Here is a 12,344-nt window from a genome sequence, read left to right as displayed (position 1 = left end):
GCTAAACCGATCGTAATTTGCGTGCACTTGTGTTGATCATTAGGCATCGGCAACTTTGATTACAAAGAGCACGCATCAGTGTTGATCATTGGGCATCTGCTAAACCGATCGTAAATCGCTTGCGCTTGTGTCAATTTTTGGGCATTGGCCACTTTGATCGCAGAGAGCGCGCTTCTGTGTTGATCATTGGGTATTGGCTAAACCGATCGTAAATCGCATGCGCTTGTGTTGATCATTAGGCATCGGCCACTTTGATCGCAGAGAGCGTGCTTCAGTGTTGATCATTGGGCATTGGCTAAACTGATCGTAAATTGTGTGCGCTTGTGTCGATCATTAGGCATCGGCAACTTTGATTGCAAAAAGCGAGCATCATTGTTGATCATTGGACATCAGCTAAACCAATCGTAAATCGCATGCGCTTGTGTCGATCATTAGGCATAAGCCACTTTGATCACAAAGAGCATGCATCAGTGTTGATCATTGGGCATCGGCTAAACCGATCATAAATTGCGTGTGCTTGTGTCGATCATTAGGCATTGGCCACTTTGATTGCAAAGAGCATGCATAAGTGTTGATCATTGGCATCGGCTAAACCGATCGTAAATCACAGGCGCTTGTGTTAATCATTAGGCATCGGCCACTTTGATTGCAGAGAGCACGCTTCTGTGTTGATCATTGGGTATCGGCTAAACCGATCGTAAATTGCGTGCGCTTGTGTCAGTCATTAGGCATCAGCCACTTTGATCGCAGAGAGCGCGCTTCTGTATTGATCATTGGGCATTGGCTAAACCGATCGTAACAAGCGCACATCAGTGTTGATCATTGGGCATTGGCTAAAATGATTGCAAAGAGCGTGCATCAGTATTGATCATTGGGCATTGGCTAAACCAATCATAAATTGTGTGCGCTTGTGTCAATCATTAGGCATCGGCCACTTTGATCACAAAGAGCGCGCATCAGTGTTGATCATTGGGCATCGGCTATATAGATCGTAAAGCACATGTGTTTGTGACGATCGCCAGGCATCAGCCACATCAGTCATAAAGTACGTGTGCCTGTGTCGATCATGCAGCATTGGCGAGGGTTACACTTCCATTTTTAGCAAGCATATTGGCAACTTTCTTCCCTGGCACACTGGCGTACATCCCAAAACGAACCTCCGGCATACACGCTGCACCTTCCTGACCATGGATCACTTGGAAGTTGCATGCCTGCACGGCTGCACCTTTCACTCAACAATTAAATTTAGACTTATAAAAAGTATTAGTTAGTTGAAAATTTGCCTCTGAACTTCTTAAGTTGACTGCAATGAACTATACTTCATTAAGTAATTACAACTACGCTGCAAAGCAGAGTTTTCCATCATGCACACTAAACACGCAATTCAGAGCTCAGACGAGCAGAACTATCTACATATCACAAGAGCCAGCATGCAACTGAATTAAATAGCTTCATTCCCGCCTCCCGGTGCATAATCTAGTGGAATGATCATTGTTGACGGTATCTGAGACCAACCAATCAACTATTATTTGTATATTTAGTGCAAGAGAATGATTAATTATGTTGTTTCTGATAGAGGTTTGAAATATTTTTGTATAAATCAAAATTCAAATGAATTATTTTGTTACTTTGACTTGGTTTATTCATAGGAAATATTCTAATGCTCATTTATGAAATGCTTTTAAAATAAATTGAATGATGTTTATATCTATAAGAGGGATTAAACAATTGCAAATCAATTTATTATCCTTTAAATAAAAATCTTTGCATCAAAACTCCTGGATGATGTATCTACCTCAATATTTGTACACCATTAATCAGCATTATAAAGAGCCAAATGTCAACCAATCATTGGACATAACTAGCTGATGGCCAACCAATCGTTCTACCCATTATGGCCAATAGAACCTAAATAAACTTGTTCTTCAAAAGGACAAAAAGCTTATATCAAGCTTACATGATAGACTGATAGTACAATAAATTTTGAAATCTTCTCCAGTCATGAGACTTGAATTCATACTCATAGGTGATCTTGAATTTGTGCATTGCGTTATGCAATTTGTAAAATTCTAAATTCTAAATGGGTAACAACTTTTTAAAATTAATTCTGAAAGCATAACGTCTATTGAATTTTAATACGGATCATTAATTTTATCATCATATTTCTAAAATTCAAGTATTGCATTTCTTTTAATTTAAAAACCTTCTTTTACATCAAAAACAATGAATTTTTTCTTACAGCTCCTATGATGATTGACAATTTCACTCATATAGCTAAAAATTTTAAATTGAATGATTTTGTCATTTCAAAGACTCCATTGATTACAGAACTTTAGTTTTTGCAAGTGTATTCAAGAACAGTTGGTTTCTGAAATAGTGGGGACCGGGGTTGGTGATTTTTTTATTTTTATTTTATATAAAAAATCAATGATTTTGTTATTTTTTCATTTTTTGATTTATTTATTTTTTTTATTTTTTCAGTTTTTTTGTCTATTTGAAAGGTTATTTTTTATGTTGCAATTAGCCTACTAACAATAACAGTATGTGGATCATTATGGATGCCTAAAAAGGGCACTTATTGCCTTCAAAAATGACCAACAGGCCAAGGTGGTGTTTACCACTTTGGGAATTTTGGGTAAACAATTATTGATATGTCTATTCATTAGCTTTGTAAAGTTTGTATGGAGCAAGGTAACAAGCTAAATATTGACCATTTAACTGGCTTCAATATACAAAAACACAAAAGGAATGCAGATCTTCTAAACATTGAAGAGTCACAACAGATACCGTACTGAGATAGGTAGCTGATAGTACAGTGCACAGCACTATCAATAGATCTACTGTCAATCGGGGCTACTCGGGATGGGCAGGGTAACTCGGGACAGTCCTCTGACACGGCATAAAACTGTTTTAGTAGCAAAACTAATTGGAATATTGCAAAACAAAATATAGTGGCGTAAACGTCAACATTTTTCCTATCTATGTAGTATAAAGGAAGTTCAAAAATACTACATTTACTAGCTTTGAAAAATTCCTGAAAAAAATGGTGAAAAACGATATTTTGAAGTTACTTCTGCTAAGGTCTGTATTAAAAAATATATTTGCCATATTAAAAAATTTTGCTTAGAAAAAAGTGGCAGACAAGTGTCAGCATGAAAACTTTATTTGCAAAATTTACATACCTCAATCCAAAAAAAATGGCGGCCATTTCCGCACGGCGGGGCTACTCGGGACACCCCCTGGGGCTATTCGGGACACCCCCAAAAATGCATTTACAGTAGAACCTCAGTTAGCAAAGGCTCCAGTTATGAAAAAATTGATTAAAAACAAAGAATATTGATTACATTTACCTTGCTCAGCAAAAAATTTCTCTTATCGAAAAATTAGTGCATCGTCGGTCATCACAAAATTGTGCATTGTCATATGTAGAATTGTGCACCAGGCATCATAGAATGAAAAGTAATTGACCTAAACTATGATTTATTTCTCCAAAAAGTATGATGGTTGTCACTAAAACATTCCTTTCTGTTTTAGGTATGTTTTTCACAATCTTTTTTTTATAGTAAATTCACTTAACCCAATTAAAATGGTGTGAAATTACAAGCTGTCCTGTAAGCTTACAGATACAGAAAAAGTGCTATAAGGCTGCTGATATGAAGCTTGCAGTGGACAAGGTAACTACCTTGTCCACTGCTCAATGGCCTGTTCATGGATACAGTATAGTATCGCATCAATAATAAGGTAATTAATTTATATGGTAATATCATATAATATGGTAATATAAGGAAAAACAAGTAAAATCACAGAAAATGTCATTTATTCTACCTCTACATCATCTACAATGAAAGAGGAGGACTTCAGAGTACTGTTAGTAATGGATGAGTACACTCTGCATGCTTCAGATGTTTTAAAATTAAGTTTTATTCCAAGTGTCCCATTTGACGGGGCTACTCAGGACACTCTTTTTTGGCTTCTGGCACCTTACAAATAGCATATGGAATTTTTTTGGAGAAGCCATGCGATAGCCCTTGGAAAGAGCTTTGAAATGAGCCTAAACTTGTTTATGAAATGTTTCATGGTAAGAAGTTATGAATGAAAAACGTTTGAAATTGTCCCGAGTAGCCCCGGTTGACGGTAGTATTATGTCCTATAAATCTACCAGACTCTACACTCGAAACACACCAACTAGTAGTGACTGAGTGACTGACTGCACTGTTTCCATTTATTTCAGACCAATAAACCAATACTAAACATAAACTGAAAGATAACCAAATAAACCTCAAATGACTTGAAACGAGACTTGAGTTAACATGTTTGAAATAAACATGTGCATAATTCAAACATTTTATTTCCATTCACTGCATTTAATTATTTTATATATAGTTTTATAATTGTAATTGTTTTGTTTCTAGTTTTAAATTCACATATTTAAAGATTGAAATTAAATATTTTAAATAGAATACTCGTATTAGGGTGGAAAATCTTTCTAAATGCCTAATAGGTCAATACAATCACAACCAACCCTTCTTATATGAGTTGACTAACACATGTAAATTGTACAATGTAATTAATATATAACTACAGCAATCCCTTGATTAGCACGGTTTTGAATACCGCGGTTTTGATTAACGCGGAAAAAAAATTTGCGACCTACCCTTAATCTACGCGGTGCCAGTTTTGATTAGCGTGACTTTTTTTTTCACAACGCATCATTTTCCCGCCTCTAGCCAGAGGTACGTTCGTAACAAAAGTGTTACTTTTTGCTTATTATATCTTATGTTGTTACTTTTGTTACGACTTTTGGAAAAATTTGCCAAATGTTGTTACTTTATGAATTTCAGCCAATAATTCTTTAAAGTCTAGCCGCAAGTGTGACGGTAGCGTCACATGTTGTGAACTCGTTCGAACAACGTTCGATGGAGTTAGGCGCGCCGCTACTGCCAGTACATACAACACAAAGACTGCTCATGATCTGAAAAGTAATTCAGATTGTTTTTCCACTTTCGAAACATAAATCAGTGATGAATAAGTGTGACGGTAGCGTCACATGTTGTGAACTCGTTCAAACGACGTTCGATGGAGTTAGGCGCGCCGCTACTGCCGGTACATACATCACAAAGACTGCTCGTGATCTGAAAAGTAATTCAGATTGTTTTTTCACTTTCGAAACATAATTCAGTGATGAATTTTAGTGGAAATATGATGAATTTTAGTGGGAAAAAAAATTATTATATAACTTTGCTATTTTTGAGGATTCATTATAATTATTCCCATATATTCTTAAGTTTGATTAGCGCTGTGGGGAAATAGCTAACAGTTCTTAGAGCATGCTTTCTAAATTTCAGAGAGCTCTGTCAATAGTTGCACAACATAGTGTCAAACCGCAGATTTTTTAGAATAGGTTCATTTTTTATCTCCTCATCTATTCAAGATTAAAGCCAATATCTTAGGTATGCAATTGCTGGTATCCATGATACTTCACTGGTATACATATAAGACTGAAAAATTAACTTGAGGAGAGGTCTAAAAAACTCTCTGCTTTGACCCTATGTTGCACAGTGATGGAAGTTTTTGATAAAAGTGTAGGTAGCTTAATATGGATGAACACATCTTATTTAAATGATTTCAAGCTGGAGATAAATGGGATCCAAGTTGTTTAATTTTTAAATTGTAATGGTAGGCACAAACTTACTGGTTTTGATATTCTGCTCTGGCAAAACTAATCTATTTGACAGGCATGTTATAAAAGGTGGAATTTCAGATATGATTTAAAAGAAAGGTAAAACAGCTTGTTCATGTATTTAAAATTGAATGAAAGTGAATGAAAACAAGGTATTGGTTCATAAAATCTTATATTGCACTGGAACATTTTGTATTCTGTGATCTTTGTGCAAGATGAAATTTATTGCTTTTGTTCTTGAACTAAAATGTGATTTGTATTGACATTTGTTTACTGACTAAGATTTCAGACATCATTATCAGCAGCTTAGGTAGTGGCTTCAATGCCATGCCAGAGCTATTGTTTGAAGCAAACTTTGGACAACTTCTTTGACTCTCATAATTATTATTATTATGATTAATTGACAATGTAATAATAATTATTATTGCCATAATTTGACATGATAATGGCCTTGATGAGTCATGCAAGCTACCTAGAATTTCAGAAAGTTGAAGGGTGAATGAGTCTTTGTTTACTCTTATAATAGATTGTTTTAATTTAGATCCTGTTTTGTTACCAAAATTGAATAGAATAATAATGCAAATTAATATTTAATGATTTATTTTGTTTTTCAGGCAGGTAAATTTTCCCCCAATGATTAGTATTGTAATTTTGTGATGACTACTAGAAGACGACGAGCTGGCTCAGACTCGACTCCAATTGACATTGGTGAATCTGAACATCAACAAGTGCAATCAGAGAAGCCTCCACCCAGTCAGCTTGTATCAAATCCTTTATTTGCATCTCCTGTCATCAACTCTCACATTCTGCCTGGCTACAATCAGGTAAATTTATGCATTCAAATGAATGTTTAAAATTCAACCAATTATTTTCTTTTCTCTGAAGTTTGGAACTAAATACCAAGTTATTTCTTTCACTATGATTTCTTCTGTTGAAATGAGGCTGAAAATGCCTTCCTATTATATTCAATGTTGGATCATATTTTGAATGATTACTGTATTTGAAAATGCCTGAAACAAATAAGGTTGTGATGAATTTTGCATTCACTGAAAGTAGCCAGAATTGTTACCAGATCCTAAATTCATTGCTGTATGAAGAGTAGGAGTAAAAAAAGTGTACCACTGAATATTACTGAGATATTTCAAAAGACGTAAAAGTATTTGGGAATGGCAAATGGTAATTTGGGATTAAAATCTCAGCAAATCTGAAGGGGGTTATGAATTAAGCTGGACTTATGTACTTTAGAATGATAGTATATACCGGTAAATGTATAATTTGTAAATGCAATATATATATATATATAGGTATATACCATTCCTGATAATTATTAAGTTGTATCTAAATTTGTGGTTATTTTCATTTCAGTTGCCACGATTACCATCTAATAGTTTTGTTGGACCAACCACAGCCTCCCAGCAAGAAGCTTATTACAAGAAAACAGACAATCCTGCTCTCTTCAATAAACCAGTCACTCCTAACATCTTCACACCACCAAGTGATCCAATTAACCCCAATCATCAAACAAAACCATCTTTTGTGAACAATTTCCAGGGTATTAGTCAAGGGATTTCCAATTATTTCAACCCTATTCCTAATCAATTCTTTCAACCTGCATCTACCTTTTCACATTCAACACAAAATCTAGAAAAAGATTATTGTGAACCTGGTGAACTTGACATCCCCAGTCTTGGAAGTCTCAACGGCATAGAAGGTATAGAAGATATCACAGTAATGGCGTTCAGAGACCGAACTGCTGAATTTGTCGGCATCATCAAGAAATCTCAACAGCAAGGGCCTCATGGCTACAGCAATGGAGTTATGAAAACACCTGCCAGCAGAGGGGCGAGAGATTTGTCACATTACAGCAGTTTTATGAAGCACTCAAGGTATTTGAAAGCTGAATATGTACCTACATGATTTTTATTGTTCTTTCTATGAAAGACTCCACATGCGAGGCAAGAGTTTTTGATATAAATTACATGAATCAGAATTTTCACTATAGAATTAATGGAAGTCTAATTATCTAACTTGCTAATTTTTTTCAAATTTTGGTCAAATTCAGAAGACACAGAAGTCTCATGCCCCCTAAAGAGTTAGGATACTATTCATAAATAATGCAGTAAGAATTTTGCCAATTATTCTTGTACCCATAAAGATAGTAGTTCATTAATTCCATTGAATAATTATTTGACTTCTGTTCAGCAAGGAGTACGTCTCTGTAACACATGTTCATCAAGTTATATTTGTCACTCGAGTCTTCAATCAGTTTTCTTTTTTTGGCAGGATGGTTGGTCGCAACATATCGAGCACCTATGCTAAACTTGAGAAGCTAACCTTGTGTGAGTTCCATGCAAGTTGAAGTCTTTTACATTATTTTTCTTATCACTTCTTCCAAAAATGTTTACTGTAGTGTGCAAATAAGGAAAAAGTATTGTGGTCTTTTTCATTTATGAAATATTATGCTGCACAGTAATAGTCTGTTATAGATCAATGAGATAGGTATTTTGTGATAGTCAATGATCACATAAAACTTTAGTGTTAAAATTTTTTGGAAAATACTTATAGATATACTAGGGCAGCCTATCAAAATTTTAGTCAGGAAATCTTGCTTGATCTTCATCAAATGAAGTAATTGTATTTTTTAAATTATTTCTTATAAATGTAGAAACATTTTAAATCTACCTACAGTGGCGAGGAAACGTTCTTTATTTGATGACAGCCAAGACATGGAAGTGCAAGAGCTCACAGCCATCATCAGACATGACCTCACATCTCTCACCAAGCAATTAGAGGACCTCAGAAGAAGCTCATCAGCTTCATCGGCGTCCAGCACCTCACACATGCAGAAGCATTCGGCCAATCTTGTCGGCTCTCTTCAAACCAAAGTCGCTACCATCACGCAGAAGTTCAGAGATGTCCTCGAAGTTAGAACTGAAGTAAGTAGCTTGGAGAAATAACATTCACTGATTGAAATAATAATGATCTCAATTAAAATGGGATTAAATTTCTTCAATTTTGTGAGCGCGCTCCAAGTGGAAGAAATGTTTTAAACATCATTGTTGATTTCATAATTTGATCTTGGTACACGGTTCTTTACGGTATCTAACAATGCAGTAGTTGAATTGCTTTTGTCTTCATTAATGTTCACAAGTCTTTAATCTACTGCCAATTTAAAATTAAAGGGTGAATCATACCGAACGGAATGTGTCCAGAAACTGTTTTTGGTCATTTACTGCTTCTATAAAATTTTCAAACTATTTATTGGAATTTGAATTTGTTAACAAGAAGACAAATGCACTTTACTTACGAGCCCACATTCCACAATTATCATGTGATAATACAATATTACTCCTGCTTTCGTTACAGTATGATCAAAAGGCTATATTCTCCATGTATGTATCTAGATTTAGAAGTTCATAGATGTAGATATAGGTTGATTGCTCATGATTGTATGTGATCTTTCAACCCCTAGAACTTGAAAAAGCAAGCGGAGCGTCGTGAGCAGTTCACGGGCGGGACGAGCAGCGGAGCCGTCATGGCTGCTGGCGGTCACCAGGCATCGGTGCTGCTGGCAGACGAGGCTAAAGCCACTGCCGCTGCAAGGAGAACTGCCAGCAAACCTAATGGTTGTTGCATTAAACTATTACCTTATGCAGAGTACCAGGACTAGAGGTTGTTCCATTAAACTATTTCTTTATGCAGAGTACCAGGACTAGAGGCTGGTCCATTAAACTATTGCCTTATGCAGAGTACCAGGGCTAGTGGCTGGTGCATTAAATTATTTATGCCGAGTAGCAGGGCTAGTGGTTGTTGCATTAAACTATTTCTTTATGCCGAGTACCAGGGCTAGTGGCTGATGCATTAAACTATTTCTTTATGAAGAGTACCAGGGCTAGTGGTTGGTGCATTAAACTATTTCTTTATGCCGAGTACCAGGGCTAGTGGTTGGTGCATTAAACTATTTATGCCGAGTACCAGGGCTAGTGGCTGGTGCATTAAACTATTTCTTTATGCCGAATACCAGGACTAATGGCTGGTGCATTAAACCTTTGCCTTGTCCTAATTGACGGGGTTATTTAATGCACCAACAATTAAATAATGCAGAATAGAAAAGTAGTTCCTTTTGTTAGAGGTTCGTTCATTAGGGCTAATTTTGAGCTTAATTATGATAAAGTCGATGTCTTGAAAAATATTCTTGCAGGATAAATTATTATTACATTTTAAACCTTGACTTTGAATTCTTAAATTTTGAAATTATCGATGGTTATGTAAGTTATAACCGTTCATTTATGAATAATTAATCAAATCCATAATACAGTTGTACTTCGTCGTCATGTCATTGTGAACTAATTTTGAAATTTCAGTGATCTGCCAAGATTGTTTCTGATACCAACTTAATTGGAATTTCAAGGATGTATTTCTAGACTTCGATGAACCTGCTTTCATGTTGACTAATTTTGAAATTTTAATGATATTCCAACATTGTTTATGTTGTTCAATGATATGCCACTGCTAACACAAACTCATCGCAATTTCAAGCAATGTTGCTGTATACTTCGATAAACTTGTCATTTCATCTGAGGCTAATTTTAAAATTCCAATGATTTGCCAACATTATTTTATTAAACGAATAAGTGGGAATTTCAGGCGATGTAGTTCTAGACTTCGATGGCGTAAGCGTTGCTCCAAGCAACAGTGGAGGGGCTTACCAGCAGCAGCTGGCGCTGATGGAGGAACAAGACTCGCTGCTGCAGTCCCGCGCTGAGACCATGAAGACCATCGAGTCAACCATCGTCGAGCTCGGCACGATGTTCACGCAGCTCGCTGCTATGGTCAAGGAGCAAGACGAACTTGTACATCGGTCAGTACATTACCTTTTTGCTTAGATATTGCTGTTTCAGTACCTTACCTTCTTTTTGCTTGGATATTGAAGCGGTTGTTAGATTTTGACATTACGGGTTTTTGTCTATATGCATAGAGTTAAATTATCAATATTGTAAAAAACCTTCTTTCCTCTAAATTAATATGTCAGAGTTTCAGTCTAGCATGGATATTCAGGTTAGCCGCTTGAAAAAGTAGCTTTAGTCGCTGTGTGATCTATCAACTCCCTATAGATAGGTTCAGCATAAGGCTCCTAAATTGTGCTTCTTTTAACTTTGTCATTTTTAGGTTTAGTAAAATAATATTTGTATGATTTTCTTATTGTACCGTAGTCCGTACTAATTTTGATAATGAAACGAGAAGGCAGAAGTCACCTGATAATTACTGCTTTTCCCATTACTTTTCATGGCTGCAGCTATCTCTCTTCTCACAATCAAGCAATTATGACTAATATATAAAAAGTTCACTTTTGGATAACAACTTAGTTCTCAATTTGTTATGGTACGTCTCTGAAATGATCAAAGTTTTCTTATAGGATTTTTCTCAATGCTGCAAAAAATGTGAATTTCAGAGCTATTCGTTCATATTTTCCTTGAATCCGTGGGCGGATTTCGGTACTAAGTTGTATATTGTGTGTGTTTTTCGTGCACAAATAAGACGATTAAGCTTTTTTCCAGAATCGATGCCAACGTCGACGATGCAGAGATGAACGTGGAGGCCGCGCATGCGGAACTGCTGAAATATTTCCGATCGGTCTCCTCCAACCGCTGGATGATGTTCAAAGTGTTCGGTATTGTCATCATCTTCTTCATCATTTTCGTTGTCTTCATGGCGTGAGTATCACAATCGATGGATGGTACCACGAAAATGCAAGTTTGTCATTGTTTATGACCACAGATCGAAATGTGAAGTGAACGATTGTTGACGAGTGAAAGGATCTTTCACGTGTAAAATTTTCCCTTTTTTAACGATTTTCCTTCGATTCGAGCCTTGCTTAATGACGGCATATTTTTATTTTTTTACATAGCTATGAATATTAATTTATTTATATTTAGTTATTTATATTTCCCCTGGAATCAATTATTTTGAGAAATAGTACATTTCTTCATTTAAATATAACCTCATACTGAACGTTTGATATCGTATCTATGGATCGATAATATTTCTTTACTTCTTGCTTGCCTTATCTCCGATTTCCATTTAGAATTTATTTTGTGTGCCCCGCTTCATTAGAACGGTAGTAGCCAGCGAATCGAATTGGACATAGATGAAGTCAAGTCTTCTGAACACCCTCATTTCGAGTATTTAATATATTTAAAGTTATGATTTATTTCGTCAAAATTCCTTCAAATTACGCAGATGATCAAGTCTATACAATTCATGTCACCGTAGAAATTTATCAGAGTAAGCAGTGAATATAATTGGCTTGTTTTTACCAAATTTTACATAACTGGGCCTATAATTTCAAAATTCGCTAAGTGAACGTAGGTAATTATGCTCTATTTTCTTGTCTATGATTGGTGGATTTTGCTTGAAAGGCCGTCAATGATTGGCTGATGAACATACGATCTCTTAATTTTTTTGGAATGTATAGGCCCTGTTCTGTGTAAAAACTCAAACGTCCGAATACGAAGTGACTGCTCACACTTTAACATTTCAATTTTTTATGTATTACAAAGGCACACTTTGTTATACGATTTCATGTCTCGAAGGGAAACTGTGTATATTGTTCATCGCTTCATACAATTGATAATTTAACGAGTACTGTACAGCTTTCAAAGAG

At 35.7% G+C, this 12,344-nt stretch overlaps 1 protein-coding gene across 1 annotated transcript; it reads left to right on the top strand.

Moving 5' to 3' along the window:
- The first annotated feature begins 6,291 nt into the window (after positions 1-6,291).
- Positions 6,292-11,519, top strand: LOC108670620 (syntaxin-5). The gene is made up of 7 exons (XM_018158090.2): positions 6,292-6,504; positions 7,046-7,566; positions 7,964-8,019; positions 8,369-8,616; positions 9,153-9,306; positions 10,328-10,541; positions 11,239-11,519. The coding sequence occupies exons 1-7, from the start codon at positions 6,337-6,339 to the stop codon at positions 11,396-11,398; spliced, it is 1,521 nt and encodes a 506-aa protein (XP_018013579.1). The 5' UTR covers positions 6,292-6,336; the 3' UTR covers positions 11,399-11,519.
- Positions 11,520-12,344: the final 825 nt, after the last annotated feature.

This window comes from Hyalella azteca, unplaced genomic scaffold (assembly GCF_000764305.2).
Source record: "Hyalella azteca isolate HAZT.00-mixed unplaced genomic scaffold, Hazt_2.0.2 contig10821, whole genome shotgun sequence".
NCBI classification, from domain to species: domain Eukaryota; kingdom Metazoa; phylum Arthropoda; class Malacostraca; order Amphipoda; family Hyalellidae; genus Hyalella; species Hyalella azteca.
Note: the sequence above shows the minus strand (reverse complement) of the source record. Positions and strands in the feature narration are given on the sequence as shown.

Excerpts from the sequence above, each read along its gene's own strand:
- LOC108670620 (XM_018158090.2), top strand. The coding sequence starts at position 6,337 with ATGACTACTAGAAGACGACGAGCTGGCTCAGACTCGACTCCAATTGAC. Across the intron at positions 8,617-9,152 it reads TCCTCGAAGTTAGAACTGAA|AACTTGAAAAAGCAAGCGGA; the intron begins GTAAGTAGCTTG and ends TTCAACCCCTAG. Across the intron at positions 10,542-11,238 it reads CAAGACGAACTTGTACATCG|AATCGATGCCAACGTCGACG; the intron begins GTCAGTACATTA and ends GCTTTTTTCCAG.